This window comes from Microcebus murinus, chromosome 18 (genome assembly GCF_040939455.1).
Source record: "Microcebus murinus isolate Inina chromosome 18, M.murinus_Inina_mat1.0, whole genome shotgun sequence".
Classification (NCBI taxonomy): Eukaryota; Metazoa; Chordata; class Mammalia; order Primates; family Cheirogaleidae; genus Microcebus; species Microcebus murinus.
In genome coordinates this window covers 16,590,463-16,607,603 of record NC_134121.1, presented here as the reverse complement: position 1 = coordinate 16,607,603, position 17,141 = coordinate 16,590,463, and the positions used below count along the sequence as shown (strand labels likewise).

The window sequence follows — 17,141 nt, the reverse complement described above, 5'->3', positions numbered from 1 at the left end:
CTCTGATAGTTAGGTCAAAGTTTTTTTGGCAAACCATCTTAATGCTTAGGAGTAATTAGGTAATGTTTGGATAAAAGGTTCTATCTATGATCTTAAAAGTTCTAAGCGAAGCCTAATGTAAAAATAGTCACTTTACAGAAACTCACCTTGTAACCAACTCTGTGTTATATAAATAAACTTGGACAGAAATGCATATTCTCTGAAGTAGGAGACCACAACCACTGAGACTCAAAGGAAAATCAGTACTAGACTATAAACCTAGGTTTGTATTTGGTTTTGTAGCAGTTAGACCTAGTCAATGATTAATCTTGGCAAAATATATTTATAATTAAAGTAACTTATTTCCTTAATAGTCAAGTATAAGGTGACATATAGTTGGGTCTTTGTCATTATTCTGAGACCTTGTATTTTGCTGAAGCTCAGTGAAAGCTTATTTTCACATAATGTTGGACAGAATACTGAAAAACATAATTTTAGACTATATTAAACTGTTTTTCATTGTTAAGCTTTTATTGAGAAAACATTTAAGCATATAATAATGTCAAAATAGACAGATTGGTATAATGAGCCTCCATGTACTCACCAAGCCTCAACAGTTATTAGGTCCTGGCAAATCTTGTTTCATCTGTCTCTATCCCTCTCCCTTACAATTGTAAATCATATCCTAAACATGACCATTTGTATGCACACATTTCAATATGTATCTCTAAAAAAATGGGAGGAAAAAAAACCCCAGCACAATACCATTACCACCACATTTTAAAATGTTAATAATTTCTTGGCTCACACCTGTAATCCTAGCACTCTGGAAGGCCAGGGCAGGGGGATAACTCAAGGTCAGGAGTTCGAAACCAGCCTGAGCAAGAGTGAGACCCTGTCTCTACTAAAAATAGAAGGAAATTAATTGGCCAACTAAAAATTTATAAAAAAAATTAGCTGGGCATGGTGGCGCATGCGTGTAGTCCCAGCTACTCAGGAGGCTAAGGCAGGAGGAGGATCGCCTGAGCCCAGGAGTTTGAGGTTGCTGTGAGCTAGGCTGATGCCACAGCACTCTAGCCTGGGCAACAAAGTGAGACTTTGTCTCAAAAAAATAAAATTAAATTAAATGTTAATAATTTCTTAATATTACCTAATATCTAGTCTTCAAATTTTCATTTGTGTCATAAATGTCATAAACTTTTAATGTGTTTGAATTTTTTAAAACTGAGAAGTTTTCCCTTCTGTTCTCCTTGTAGTATATTTGCTGAAGATTCCAAGTCTTGTCCTTTAGAGTTTCCCAGAGTAGATTTTTCTAATTGTGTCCCAGGGATGTCCTTAAACATATTTCTCTTTGTTTTTGTAAAATTGGTTATTGTGTCTAGGGGTTTGAACAGGTTCAGGTTTGTCAGGTGAGATTACTTCATGAGTGGTGGCTTGTTCTTTTATTGGGAGACACATAATGTCTGGCTGTTTGTCTTATAAACTGATTAAAATGACAGAAAGGCAACATTTTGATTATTTTCCATTTCTTAGCTGTAGAATTTTTATAGAAAGAAACTTCATTTGATCAAGTAGTGATTACCATTTGGTTACTTGATTATATAATTTCTACAGAGAAGAAACACTAAGTGTTGATTCTTCTGCTTTTTAAAATAAGAAAATGGTTTACTAGTATCCTGTAATGGTGACCAATTAGTTTTTGTTTTTGATATTACTGTTACAAACTCATAGACTTAAATGTTTATGTTTCAATCCTTTGTGGTTATTAAACATTATTGATGCTCTAATTGTCCCATATTTGTTTTTTTTTTTTTTTTATTTATTCATGGATCACTGAAGACATCTTTTGTCCCATATTTGGCTACTGGGAGCCTCTGCAGTTGGCTTTTGAGTCCTTTCAACCAGACCATAGTATTATTTGATAGCTTCCTTTTTATCTGTTATGTATGGGATGGCTTCAAAGCATTTCTTGCTCTAGACCTGAAATTTGCCATTTCTCTGAAGAGCCCTGGTCCCTTTTAGTGGTAAATTCATATTTGGAGACCATATTCTGGGCACTAGGGATGCTCACTGCTATTGGGTTGGTCATTTTTTCGAGACCTTTTCAGTCGACAGAGCTAAGAAATACATGTATTTTAAAGCTATGTCATGAATTCATATTGATAATTCCAGGAATATACAGTTTTTACTTTCCATGTGCTCTCCCCATTCTTTGTAGTCTTGTTCTTGGTATTGACTCTATCTTAGCAAGTTTGCTCATTACTTATCTAAATCATGGTCAAGGATATTTCCTTGTCTTGGTTTCCTTTTTATTCATGGTTTGTAGACCACTCTGGCCCACGGTGATTTCCAGATTCTTGGCATGCATGCATAATTTGACATTCATGTGATCCTCCAGGATTTACTGAGTTTTAAAAATCACACTATAACATACACAGAAAAAGTATATTCACTTTTTTCTTAACATAAATGTGCGTAAATGTCATGTACGGCATGCCATTACTAGCACCTCAGAAGGCCATTTCATATCTCCTCCCTGATAACTGCTCTTACTTCTCCCTCAAAAGGAGAAAAAAAGAAAGAAAAAGAAAAAAATTATTGTCCTGATTTCTAATACTATTGGTTAGTTTTATGTGTTTTAGCATTCATGATTTTTTTTTTTTTTTTTGAGACAGAGTCTCGCTTTGTTGCCCAGGCTAGAGTGAGTGCCGTGGCGTCAGCCTAGCTCACAGCAACCTCAAACTCCTGGGCTCAAGGGATCCTCCTGCCTCAGCCTCCCAAGTAGCTGGGACTACAGGCATGTGCCACCATGCCCGGCTAATTTTTTGTATATATTAGTTGGCCAATTAATTTCTTTCTATTTATAGTAGAGACGGGGTCTCGCTCTTGCTCAGGCTGGTTTCGAACTCCTGACCTCGAGCAATCCACCCGCCTCGGCCTCCCAGAGAGCTAGGATTACAGGCGTGAGCCACCGCGCCCGGCAGCATTCATGATTTTTGTGCAACATAGGCCTTTCCAACTCTTTTTTTTTTTTTTTTTTTTTTTTGAGACAGAGTCTCACTTTGTTGTCCAGGCTAGAGTGAGTGCCGTGGCGTCAGCCTAGCTCACAGCAACCTCAAACTCCTGGGCTCAAGCGATCCTCCTGCCTCAGCCTCCCGAGTAGCTGGGACTACAGGCATGCGCCACCATGCCCGGCTAATTTTTATATATATATATCAGTTGGCCAATTAATTTGTTTCTATTTATAGTAGAGACGGGGTCTCGCTCTTGCTCAGGCTGGTTTTGAACTCCTGACCTTGAGCAATCCGCCCGCCTCGGCCTCCCAAGAGCTAGGATTACAGGCGTGAGCCACAGCGCCCGGCCTTCCAACTCTTAATTGTGTTTCCAGGAAGCATTCAGAAAAGATGTATCTTCATCTTGGTCACATTCAAAACTCCTATCTAATACGTTAGGAATATAAGTAGAAACCTAAGCATGGGCACTTCTTGGGTTAAGTATTTGTCTTTAACTGGTGAGGCTTTCATGTTCCTCAGCTATTTCTATCTCCCCCCCCTCCTTTGCTTATTTGTATCCTTTGCCTGTTTCCTCCTTCTATTGATTGACAGGTGTTCTATTTGTATTATTAGATATCAGACTTTTAACTATAATGTTGCAAATATTCTCTCCCACGCTGTCATTTGTATTTAGACTTTATTGCTGTACTGCACTTAAAATATTTTGTGTAGTGTAATTTCACTGCTGAGTTTTGTGTCCTGCTTAGGAAGGCCACCTCCACTCAAGATTATTTTAAAAACCATAAATTTTCTTTTAGTTAGGTTTTATATCTGTTTATTTCTGTAATCCATCTGGATTTGAATTTAGTGTGAGGTATCCATATCAACATTTAATGCAGATAGAATGTTTCCACATCTTCCAGCTTTTTCTTTTTAAAAAACTTGATTGAATTTCATCTACCTGTGGCTACTAGACTTTTCTACCCATCATCAGACTTTAGAAATTTCTGCTTGGATTTTTCCACGTCACCTTCTTTCTGTCAACTCAGTGTTGCCTGCATGGATTCAGCCTCACCGTTACTCCTAAACTAGTTATTCCAAGGGCATCCATGGCCTTTGTACTGAGCCCAGTGGACTGAATTTAGATCACCTGTTTCCTGAGCAGTGTGTATTTGTCATTGGTGGGTACATTCTCCTTGAAGTGCATTGCCTTTGGCTTCTTTGTTATAATTTTCCTCAGATTTTCTTCTTACATCCCTGGCTTACCCTTCTCAGTCACTTGTACAGCCTCCTATTTTATCCCCCAAATGTTGGTATTTTCTAGAATTCATTCAGTTATGTCCTCTGCAGTTTATACTTAACGATTATCCTTGTGTGATGCCATCAATCTTATGACGTCAGTTATGAAGCATATTTGGATAAGCCCAAAGTCTCTAGCTCAAATATTTCTTTTTAAAACAATGTAATTATGTTCCATAGGCTCTTAAAACTAAATCTATCACCATTCCTTCCCCTGACCCCTCAAACCAGTACCTCCTCTTATATTTCTCATTTCAGTGCATGAACTGATTCCCACCCCTGCGCAGAAACCTGTGTGTCATTTTTAAAAATAAAGGTAAAATTCACATACAGTCAGCCATGTTAAAGCGTACCATTCAGTGCTATTTGGTATATTCACAATATTGTGCAACCACCAGCTCTCTGTAGTTTCATAACTTTTTCATTACCCCATTAACCACTCCCAAAACCCATTAAGTAATCATGCCTCATTTCTCCCTCCCCCCCATCCATTGGTAACCTCTAATTTACTTTCTGTCTCTCTGGATATATCATATAAAAGAAGTCATGTGTGACCTTATGTGTCTAGCTTCCTTAATTTAGTCTGATATTTTCAAGGCTCATCCAGTTGTAGCATGCATTAGTACTTCATTTCTTTTTATAGCCGAATAATATTCCATTATATGTATATACTGCAATTTGTCTATGTCTATTCATTTGTTAATGAACATTTGAGTTCTTTCTACCTTTTGGCTTTTATGACTAATGCTGCTGCAAACATTTATGTACAACTTTCTGTGTGGATGGATGATATCATTTCTCTTGGGTAGGAGTGGAATTGTTGAGTCTTTTGGTAACTTTGCATTCAAGTTTTTGAAGAATTGTATGTCATTTTTGACTTACTACTTTAACCCTTACACAACATTTGATTGATTAGATTCTATCTCCCAAATACCCGTGTTTCTATGTATTGTTTCTACTACCAAATACTTGAGGTATGCTTTTCAGGATTACTGTAATAGCTTTCTTTTGGGTTTCTTTGTCCTTACCAAAGCCTTATTTATGTAATCTTCCACATACTGTAAGATTGGTTTTCCACAAATGTAAATCTCATGAGGTCACCCTATTGTTTTTGGAAAAAAAAAAAAAAAAAAAAAAGGGAACAGCCCTTCAAAGGCTTACCACTGCTCTCTGGATAAAGTCCAGACTTACTTGGCTTACAGAGGCCCATTGCTGTCTAGCTTCTGACATTCTGTCTAATTTCACTGCCCCCCACCCTCTGTTCTAGTCATATACTGATCTCCATATTTCAAGATTTTGACCTGGTCCTCTGTCTAAACCTTAGTCCCCCTACCCAAATTCTTTGTCTTTTTAAAAAATATATTTTAAATTTTAGTTTTGTTGACACATAATAGATGTACTTCCATTTTCTGCAGGTAAATAAAGAAAAAAAATAGATGTACATATTTGTGGGGCTACATGTGATCATTTAATAGATTCATAACACTTTGTAAAGATCAAATCAGTGTAATTGGGATATCTGTTCTCTTAAATGTTTATTTTTATGTTAGGAACATTCAAATTCTTTTCTAGTTATTTTGAAATTTACAATATATTGTTATAAACTACAGTCACCCCACTGATCTAGCAAACACTGGGTCTTGTCTGTCAAACTGTTTATTTGTATTCATTAACCAACCCCTCTTCAATCACCCCCCCCAATTCTTTGTCTTATTTCTTTTCTTTTTGGAGCCTTTGCTGAGTTTTCATGATTATGCTATGTGTCCTTTTGTGTTCCCCCAGATTGCTGTGCTATTGGAGCATTTACTGTACATTCTTTTATTACCTTTATATTCCTCTGGGTATCAGGAACTAATGATAGTCAAGTGCCAGATGAGGCAGGACAGACAAAAGTATAATTAATAGGAATTTAGCAAAATCAAAAGAAGATTATTTGATAAATTATTTAGGAAGACCACATGCAAGGAGATAATACTTGAACTGGACCTTGAAGGAAACAACATGAGGTATGGTAATGTCTGCCACTATAGTTCGATTAAACCTGTTAGGTATTAACACATCTAGTCCTAAAAGAATCCACAATAGGGGCAAAACCTGTAACAAAAGTGAGATGTGGGACATTCGTCAACAATGCTTTTGCATCACTTATGTGGAATAAGCAAAGGACATAATTATGACTGTAGAGGAAGATCATCGAAAGAATGTGTAAAAAGTTTTAAGAACTTAAGTTGTCTGGACAAAAGTGAGAAGTAATGATAACTTTTTGAAAAGTGTAAGGAAATTTTCAGTGGTAATTTTGACCATATATACTGATTTCAAAGCTTACCCATCTATGGTCATAAAGCTCCACAGGACCTATGATGGAAAATGCAACAGCTAGATGATTTCTGGATAAATTATAAGATAGAATCTTTCACAAGACTCTTTTGTACAGTGTTGGAGAAAATGACCTGAGTAATACAGTAGTATTTATCTAGAAAAGGTTGGAAGCGAGGTAACTCATGTAGAAAATAACTGCCACACTGCATTTGTATGTCTGCAACATAGTCGACACTCCTACATGCATGAACAAATAACAAAATAAAAATGGAATTCCTTTTTTGTTTTAATATCATTTATTTTTAATTTTTTTCTCTCCACTTCCTCCCCTTTAATATCTTTTTAATGTATTTTAGAATAGTTAAAAATAGGATGGGCATGGCAGCTCATGCCTGTGATCTCAGCACTTTGGGAGCATTGCTTGAGGCCAGGAGTTCAAGACTAGCCTGGGCAACACTTAGCAAAACTCCGTCTCTACAAAAAATAAAATAAAATAATAAAAAAATAAAAATTAGCTGGGTGTGCCCGTAGTTCTAGCTGCTTGGGAGGCTGAGCTGGCAGACTCGCTTAAGCCCAGGAGTTTGAGGTTACAGTGAGCTATGATCATGCCACTGCACTCCAGCCTAGGCCACAGAGTGAGATACTGTCTCTTAAAGAAAAAGTAAAAATACATTTCTTGTGTTTTGAAATACACTACCGCTGATTTTATTAATAATTACTTATAAAAGTCTATTTTGCCTGGTAGGCAAAAATATTAGACTTATAAAAATCTCCCCTCAAATTTTGAGGAAAGTTTTTATGTTTATATATAAACGTTTACTATCTGCTTTCTGCATGTTTATTGGTATGTTGGGATGTTAACTCTTACTTGTTGAAATGATACCATCTCTGATCCTTCAACAAAATTTAATCTTCTCAATTACCAACATACTTCGCTCAGTCTTTTATAGCACTCTGAGTTATATTATTCTTACTTTCATCATTAGATGGAGCTTCTTGCGGATGATGGCAGGTATTATATGAGAATTGCGTACCTGTTTAGATTCTCACCAAGTCCTTTCAGAAACATTTTCTTCTTGCATGTCCTTTGTCCCCACTTCTCTATTTGAGCTAATCAGTGCTCAGCTCTTGGCAGGTTAAACATTTGATAACTTTATTAAGCCCTATATCTCTGGAAACTTTGGGCTCTGCACCCCTCCTTACCTACTCCCTAAGATCTCCTCTTGGCCTGTGTGGCCCCCACCTTTACTAGTTCCTTGCCTCTGTTCTTGCCCCCCATCCTGGTCTTCCTTTCTCCATACCAGAGCACTTTCTTTATAAGAGATGAACCTCATGATACCACAGACATTCCTTGTAGGCTCTAGCTTGTTTTCTTTAGCTACTCCTCTGTGCTGGAAGCCATGGCCGGCAGAGGGGTCAGTACACACAGACAGGACAGATGGGGCTCCTGCTGTCCTTGTGCTCAGAGTGTGATCATATAAGAACAACAGCTGTAGACTGTCCCCATCCTGTGACTATAGGGAACATGTAAAATAGATATACAGATGTCAATATAAATGAAAGTCAGTTATGCTCAGTAAACTCCAATGAAAAGTTACTGTTTCTGAAAGTATACCCTAAAGACCACAGCATAAGAATTAACTTTCTTGATTTGATTTCTAGTTCTTTTTGAACCAGAATCTCTGGGTTATGGGCCTGGATATCTGCATTTTAACAAGCTCTCTTGAAAGACCTCTGTAGGGCTGTCTAGAATGGTAAGATCCTGGCTTAGACACCAGGGTGTAAGTACCATATGGCTTCCTTATACTACAGAAATGGAAATGTTTTGGCCATCAGGTAGCATTTTGCCTGGAAAGGTATATCCATATAATGGTTTAGACTTTATGACAGAATGTGCTCAAGTTCTATAATGTATCTAGTGGGTGAAAATTATGTGCTTAAAAGTACTGATCAAACTATTCTTTTTCTACAGAACTCAACAAAAATCCAGTGGAAGGCTTTTCGGCAGGTTTAATAGATGACAATGATCTCTACCGATGGGAAGTCCTTATTATTGGTCCCCCAGATACACTTTAGTAAGTATAATGGAACTGACATCTTCACAGTGGAGCTCTTTTAATTAATTGGAATTAAAACGTTTTTGGCAAATAGAAATGATATTACTTTTTAAGGAGCATGTGAAATACCAATGTTTAGCATCATTTATACAGAATTTGATCATTTTTAAGGTTTTTGTGTTCTGCTTGAAGTTGCTTTTTAAAATATACTATAGTTTCAGAAATTCAGATATTTTCTATACCTAGAATAAGTTTATTATAGAAAAGCTATCTTTATGGTGAGGTTAAATATAAATAATATATTTTTAACTTGTATTCCAGAAATTAGGAGATTAATTTTGGCAAGATTGGGGAAAGAAGAAAAACTTGTATTAAAATGTTTTTCTTGGCCGGGTGCGGTGGCTCATGCCTGTAATCCTAGCTTTCTGGGAGGCCGAGGCGGGTGGATCATTTGAGCTCAGGAGTTTGAAACCAACCTGAGCAAGAGTGAGACCCCGTCTCTACTATAAATAGAAAGAAATTAATTGGTCAACTAATATATATAGATAAAATTAGCCGGGCATAGTGGCGCATGCCTGTAGTCCCAAGCTACTCAGGAGGCTGAGGCAGGAGGATTGCTTGAGCCCAGGAGTTTGAGGTTGCTGTGAGCTAGACTGACGCCACGGCACTCACTCTAGCCTGGGCAACAAAGTGAGAGTCTGTCTCAGAAGAAAAAAAAAAAAAGTTTTTCTTTCCTTCTCTTGTGCGTACTGTGCCTTGATCCCCAAAGGGAATGTCGTAATTTTTAGGAGCAGAGTTTACCATTCCTTGATCAATTTACTAAAGTATAGGATTACATTTTTCTAGGACATTGTCATAGAGAACATATTGTACACGTCAGTGTCTTAAGACTAGAGAGAACTTTTAAGATCCTCTACCTTAGTGGTTCTGTCATTGGGTCTCTGCAGAATATTGATCAGAATTAAGGTGTTCTGACCCTAAAATGAACTAATTGTCACTTTGTCCTAATTTATAAAAATTATTCTTAGGGTATCAAATAATGTATTAACTGACTATAAGAGAAGAAGGTAATGGTATCAGACAGCAATAGAATTTCTTTAATATTTCATGTAATACATTTCTAGATTCAGAGGCCACAGTCTTATTTTCTGCTCTGTTTGCAGACTAACTTAAATTTACTAGTATTTATTGATTTTTAAGATGCATCAAGACTTCTGATATTGGTGCCTGGTGCAAGTTTCCATGCTTTTTATGAGGTAGTAGGGAAAAAAAATGAAGCGAGCTTCTCAAAGCCAGACAACTGAGTGACACCGACAGATCTAGATCTGAGTTTCTTCAGTACTATATTTCCTCACTCAGTCTTTTTTTTTTTTTTTTTTTTTTTTGAGACAGAGTCTCGCTTTGTTGCCCAGGCTAGAGTGAGTGCCGTGGCGTCAGCCTAGCTCATAGCAACCTCACACTCCTGGGCTCAAGCAATCCTCCTGCCTCAGCCTCCCAAGTAGCTGGGACTACAGGCATGCGCCACCATGCCCGGCTAGTTTTTTCTATATATATTAGTTGGCCAATTAATTTCTTTCTATTTATAGTAGAGACGGGGTCTCGCTCTTGCTCAGGCTGGTTTCGAACTCCTGACCTCGAGCAATCCGCCCGCCTCGGCCTCCCAGAGAGCTAGGATTACAGGCGTGAGCCACTGCGCCCGGCCCCTCACTCAGTCTTGATCCTCGATGGTACTACGTGAGCAAGGATTTGGATGCGTCAGAGGGTATTTTTTTTGTGATGGGCAAGTAGTTTTTTTAATAGTAGCTCTTTTCTCCCTCAAAACAGCTGATGGAAAAGAAAATTCAGAGCTACTTCTATACCAGGGCACATGGAGGCATACAAAATTGATCCATAGTATGGATGTTCGTATTTTTTTTTTTTTTTTTTTTTTATTTTTTTTTTTATGACTAAATTATCCTTAGAGATGGATGTTCGTATTTTTTATAGTCTGAAAAAAGGATTTATGCTGTGTCATAACTGTTGCCAATCAGAATTTTTGCTTATGTATTTCCTAGAAGTATGTTTGCATTGTTAAGTTTTGCAAACTGAGATAACTGAATTTGGTCATTCCAAATGACCAAAATTTTGTCTATGAGCCTAAAGATTTTCAGGTCTATTTCAGTTTTTTCTTTTTTTTTTTTTTTTGCACATCATTAGGGATTATATATTTCAGTTTTTTCAACAACACCTTCTTAGGAGAGACACGGTGACATTCCAGTGACAGAATCTAGCTATCCTTATAGTAGGTACAAGATGACAAGAAAAATTCTCCTAAACCAATATCTATATGGAACATTAGTTAGGAATCCAGCCTCGAACTCCAACTCTACAGGCCTCATTTAATTTTTATACTTTTTTCATGCAGTTGTGGTATGTATCTTTAAATATTATTAGCTGGTCCATATATACAGTTGTGCACTCTATAACAATGTTTTGGTCAATAACAGGCCACATATATACCAGTTGTCCTATAAGATTATAATGGAACTGAAAAATTCCTATCACCAAAATGACATGGTAGCTGTTGTAATATTGTAGCACAGTGCATTTATTTGATTGATACTTGTATAAACAAACCTATGCTGCCAGTTCTGTGAAAGTACCGTACATACAATCATATATAGCACTTGATAATGATAAACAATCTTTACTGGTTTATGTATTTACTATACTTTTTATTATTATTTTATAGTACACTCCTTTCTACATGTGTGTTTTCTGTGTGTGTGTGTGTTAGCTGTAAAACAGCTTCAGGAGGTATCCAGAAGAAGGCATTATTGTCATAGGAGATGACACCTTCATGTGTGTTATTGCCTCTGAAGACCTGACAGAGGAACAAGATGTGGAAGTGGAAGATAGTGTTATTGATGATCCTGGCTCCATGTAGGCCTAGACATATGTATGTGTCTATATCTTAGTTTTTGAGAAACAACTTAAAAAAGTATAAAAATGGAAAAAAGCTTATAGTACAAGGATATAAAGAAAGAAAATATTTTGTGCAGCTGTAAAATGTGTTTGTATTTTAAGCTAAGTGTTGTTACAAAAAGGCCAAAAAGTTAAAAACAATTAAAACTTTGTAAAGTAAAAAATTTACAGTAAGCTAAGGTTAATTTGAAGAAAGAAAAAAGTTTTTAAAAATGAATTTAACACAATGTGGACAGTGTTAAATAGTGTATAGTAATGTCCTGGGGCTTCACATTCAGTCATCACTCAGGCTGACTCACCCAGAGCAACTTCCAGTCCTGCAAGCTCCATTCATAGTAGCTACCCTATACAGGGGTACCATTTTGTAATGTTTTATGCAGTATTTTACTGTACCATTTTTATGTTGATGTACACATATCCTTACCGCTGTGTTACAGTTGCCTGCAGTAACATGCTCTATCAGGTTGTAGCCTAGGAGCAATAAGCTGTACCATCTAGGTGTGTGATATGTAGGCTATACCTTCTAGCTTTGTGTAAGTACATTCCATGATTGTTGCAGAAGGATAAAATTGCCCGATGATGCGTTCTCAGAATGTATCCCTATTATTAAGTGATGCATGACTATATTTTGTATACTTCCAGCTTCACCAAAGAAAATCACTTTCAATACTTAGTGTTGTAATTAACAGGCTATTCTATTCACTAGTAAAATCCCATTTCTGGGCTTTAGCATACATTTTTAAAAGTGTAGGCTATTGATTTGAGATATGAATAGCAGCAGCATTTGTGGCAGCTCCTCTGGAGCATGTACTTGCTGATGAGACAACTGGTGGCCACTTTCTCAACTGTGCCTTCCTAAAGTCAGCAGCCTTTGCCCAGGGAATAGAGAAAAGTGCATGTGCCTAGTGCAGAACCCTGAGAAAGACAAAGGAGAGAAGCTAGGAAGGTACAAGGAAAATGAGATGAGGAAAGGTTTTATGGAAGTAAGCCTTTTAAAATGCTATCAAAAATCAAGTGCTTAATAGAATGCTTAAGAAGGATTTGTGACCGGCATGTGGCTCATGCCTGTAATCCTAGCATTCAGGGAGGCCAAGGCAGGAGGATTACTTGAGCTCAGGAGTTCAAGACCAGTCTAATCAAGAGTGAGACCCTGCCTCTTCTAAATATAGAAAAATTAACCTGGCATGGTGGTACAGGCCTGTCACTTGTAGTCTCAGCTACTCTGTAGTCCAAGCTACTCAGGAGGCTGAGGCAGGTGGAGTTTGAGGTTACAGTGAGCTATGGTGATGCCACTGCACCCTACCCAGGGTGACAAAGCAAGACTCTGTCAAAAAAAAAGAAAAAAATTATTTGTTGACTTAACAGTAAGGAAGTCAGTGATGTCCATATAGTTATTTTAGTGGAGTGAAGAAAGGAGAGGCCATTTCGGAGTTAGGAGAGTGCTGTTGGGAATGAATAGCTAGACCTTAAGTATAAATACCTACCTGTGAAAGGAAGCAGAGGCTTACAGTAGGCGAAGGGAGATTACAGGGTTGAAAATAAGTTAGTATAGTCTTAGCATACAAACCTAAGTGATTAATTCACCATTTCACTAACTAGATCATGGAAATAATGCTGTGTCAAAATTCTATAAAAAGTTGGCGTGAGATTTCATGGTGGCATCATTAGCCTTCATTTAGTCACTAGAGGGCACTCTGAACTCTTCACAATCTATGTAATCAATAACTGGTATATTCAAGTGTTACTTCGAGATTGATATTTGCCACAAGATTTGATTTAGTCATTATACTTTTTTTTTTGAAACAGAGTCTCTATTGCCCGGGCTAGAGTGCCTTGGCATCAGCCTAGCTCACAGCAACCTCAAACTCCTGGGCTCAAGTAATCTTTCTGCCTCAGCCTCCTGAGTATCTGGGACTACAGGCATGCACCACCATGTCCAGCTAATTTTTTCTATATATTTTTTTTTTTTTTTTTTTTTTGAGACAGAGTCTCACTTTGTTGTCCAGGCTAGAGTGAGTGCCGTGGCGTCAGCCTAGCTCACAGCAACCTCAAACTCCTGGGCTTGAGTGATCCTTCTGCCTCAGCCTCCAGAATAGCTGGGACTACAGGCATGCGCCACCATGCCCAGCTAATTTTTTATATATATATCAGTTGGCCAATTAATTCCTTTCTATTTATAGTAGAGACGGGGTCTCGCTCAGGCTGGTTTTGAACTCCTGACCTTGAGCAATCCGCCCGCCTCGGCCTCCCAAGAGCTAGGATTACAGGCGTGAGCCACAGCGCCCGGCCTATATATTTTTAGTTGGCCAATTTCTTTCTGTTTTTAGTAGAGACGAGGTCTTACTCTTGTTCAGGCTGGTTTTGAACTCCTGACCTTGAGCGATCCTCCCACCTCGCCCTCCCAGAGTGCTAGGATTACAGGCGTGAGCCACCGTGCCCGGCCTATACTTATTCTTGTAGAGTATTACATTTTTATTACCATTCTGTCCGCTAATGAATCTTTCTAGTACTGCTAAGAATAGATTCCTGAGGCAGTACTGTGCAAATTGTACATTCTGAAACTGACATGGTATATCTGGTATTTCAGACTGATAATCAAGCAGTGTGGATAACCACAAACATCCACAGAAATAAAAGATTGAGACAGGAGTGGCAGTAGGTTTTTAGAGAAAGTTTAAGAGACCTGGATATCACCATATAATTATAAACTTTATAAATTTGTGTTAATGAGTGACCTTTTATTTTTAACTTCCTTTTCTTCATTACCAGTGGCCGGTCTGTTCAGGGAATATGCTTTGTTTCCAACCACTGGCAATGGTGTGAAAAATTTGGGCTATTAGATTATATATATGTGTTTTGTAGTATTGCCTTACTTTGGTGGCTATAGATAATGAAGAGTCAGCTAACTAATACTCTTTCATTAACATTCTTTTACAGTTACAAAATTCTATTATAGTTACAAAATTCTTTTACAGTCCCGTTTAAGACTTAGAGGCACAAGCCATATGTTCTGTCATGAAATTCTGGAGAGAATGAACCTAATGCCTGCATTGCTTAGAAATAGTACTTAAATTTGGTCTTAATTCCACTTTAGAGTAAAAACCCTATTCCTAAGAAATGTTCAGTGTTCTATTACTTGTAATAGTAAAAAATTGAAAACAATGAAATATCTTATGAGAATAATGGATAAATTGTGAATTATGTCAGATAAAATGAATGAATAAGAGGCACCAACAGGGATATAGACTAATAGAACAATGTTGAAGAAAATCTCAGAAGGTAGCATACAGCATATCATTTATTTTTTATTTTTCTTTTTTATTTTTTTGAGACAGAGTCTCACTTTGTTGCCCAGGCTATAGTGAGTGCCATGGCATCAGCCCAGCTCATAGAACCTCAAACTCCTGGGCTCAAGCAATCCTTCTGCTTCAGCCTCCTAAGTAGCTGGGCCTATAGGCATGTGCCACCATGTCCGGCTAATGTTTTTTTTTATATATATTAGTTGGCCAGTTAATTTCTTTGTATTTATAGTAGAGACGGGGTCTCGCTCTTGCTCAGACTGGTTTCGAACTCCTGACCTCTAGCAATCCACCCGCCTTGGCTTCCCAGAGTGCTAGGATTACAGGCGTGAGCCACTGCGCCCGGCCATAGTGTATCATTTAAATAAAATCAGTGTGGCAGAATGATAGGATCTAATCCTTGTAAGGTTTTTATAATTTAATACAAAAACAGTAAATTTCATCCTCGTGGAAGAAACTTGAACTAAGCCTTGATTTCCCAAAAGTTTTATTATATGAAACTGTTGGTTGTATACCTCCTTTTATTTTTATTTTTATTTTTTTTGAGACAGAGTCTCGCTTTGTTGCCCAGGCTAGAGTGAGTGCCGTGGCGTCAGCCTAGCTCACAGCAACCTCAAACTCGTGGGCTCAAGTGATCCTCCTGCTACTACAGGCACGTGCCACCATGCCTGGCTAATTTTTTCTATATATTTATATATATATATATTAGTTGGCCAATTAATTTCTATTTATGGTAGAGACGGGGTCTCGCTCTTGCTCAGGCTGGTTTTGAACTCCTGACCTCGAGCAATCCGCCTGCCTCGGCCTCCCAGAGTGCTAGGATTACAGGCGTGAGCCACTGGGCCCGGCCGTATACCTCCTTTTAATATCATGTTAGATGCTAGTAACTATACTCTTAGTATTGATGTCTGTGATAAAGAGAATATATAATGGAAGGAAACATTTTTTTTTCTTTTTTGAGAAACAGACTCTTGTTCTATCACCCTGGATAGAGTGCAGTGGTGTCATCATAGCTCACTGCAACCTCCAACTCCTGGGCTCAAGCGATCCTCCAGCTTTAGCTTCCCCGGTAGCTGGGACTACAGATGCATACCACCATACCCTGCTAATTTTTCTATTTTTAGTAGAGATGGGAGTCTCACTCTTGCTCAGGCTGGTCTTGAACTCCTCAGCGCAAGCAATCCTCCCTCCTCGGCCTCCTAGAGTGCTAGGATTATAGGTGTGAGCTACTGCACTGGACACCATTGGTACTTTTAAATAAATATTCCTTTGCTCACCACAGTAGCATCTTTCTGTATTTGAAAAATAGAGAATATGTGACATACTAATGTCTGCTCCACAGTGTTATTGTTCCCTGTGGGTTTTTGGATTCCTCTTTGCAAATTTGGCTAGAAGCTTGCACCCACAAGTTGGGTACTATCAATATAAGCATTAAAAAAAAGGGTAGTGTTTCCACAGGTAAAATATATAGAAGGTGAGGAGTCCACAGATAGGAAAAAAACCCACAAGAACATAAGCAATAGCATGATTGATTCAGAATTGGAGAGGGCATTTCCAGTAGAGTAAAATTTTGCACTTTAAAACCTTAGGGCAACTCTATTAAGTTAAATTTGGTTGGTATTTTAATGATTGAAAATAATTTAGAAGGACTAAGGCAGTTGTCTTCCATGATGAGGATTCCAGTCAGTTATTATGAAGCTTTTGAATAGATCTAACTAATAAAAATTAAGTGACTAGGGGATGTCAACTTAATATCGTTAAGAAACAGTCTTATCAGTAGAATAAAGTGCATGGGCTTTGTGACAGCTACTTTGCTGTCCTTTTATATAGATTCTTGGCTGTTTTCTATATTTGTTTTGTTTTTGATTATCTATTTATTTGTTTTCTACTTTTCTTTCCTTCTAGGGTTTAGCAGTTGTCTCCACATGGCCCCTGTGCCCACAGTCCAGAACTAGGTTTTATAATGGAGATTTGGGAATCCTACTCTTTAGTGCTTTTGAAGATACAGAGGTCCAGCCATAGAAATAACCGGTGGCTTTTTTCAGTTCCCAGTCATGAGACTGTGCCTGTATCCTCTCACCTCCCTGATCCCTGTTAGGCTGTAGTCTTAGGCAACAGTAACTTTTTTTTTTTTTTTTCTGAGACAGAGTCTCGCTTGTTGCCCAGGCTAGAGTGAGTGCAGTGGCATCAGCCTAGCTCACAGCAACCTCAAACTCCTGGGCTCAAGCAAT

The 17,141-nt window shown here is 37.9% G+C and overlaps 1 protein-coding gene across 1 annotated transcript in view; it reads left to right on the top strand.

Moving 5' to 3' along the window:
- Window positions 1–17,141, top strand: part of UBE2G1 (ubiquitin conjugating enzyme E2 G1) — a 105,411-nt gene that overhangs the window by 54,880 nt on the left and 33,390 nt on the right. The window contains 1 exon segment of the mRNA XM_012779190.2: window positions 8,563–8,665. Within this exon segment, the coding sequence (XP_012634644.2) occupies window positions 8,563–8,665 (103 nt within the window).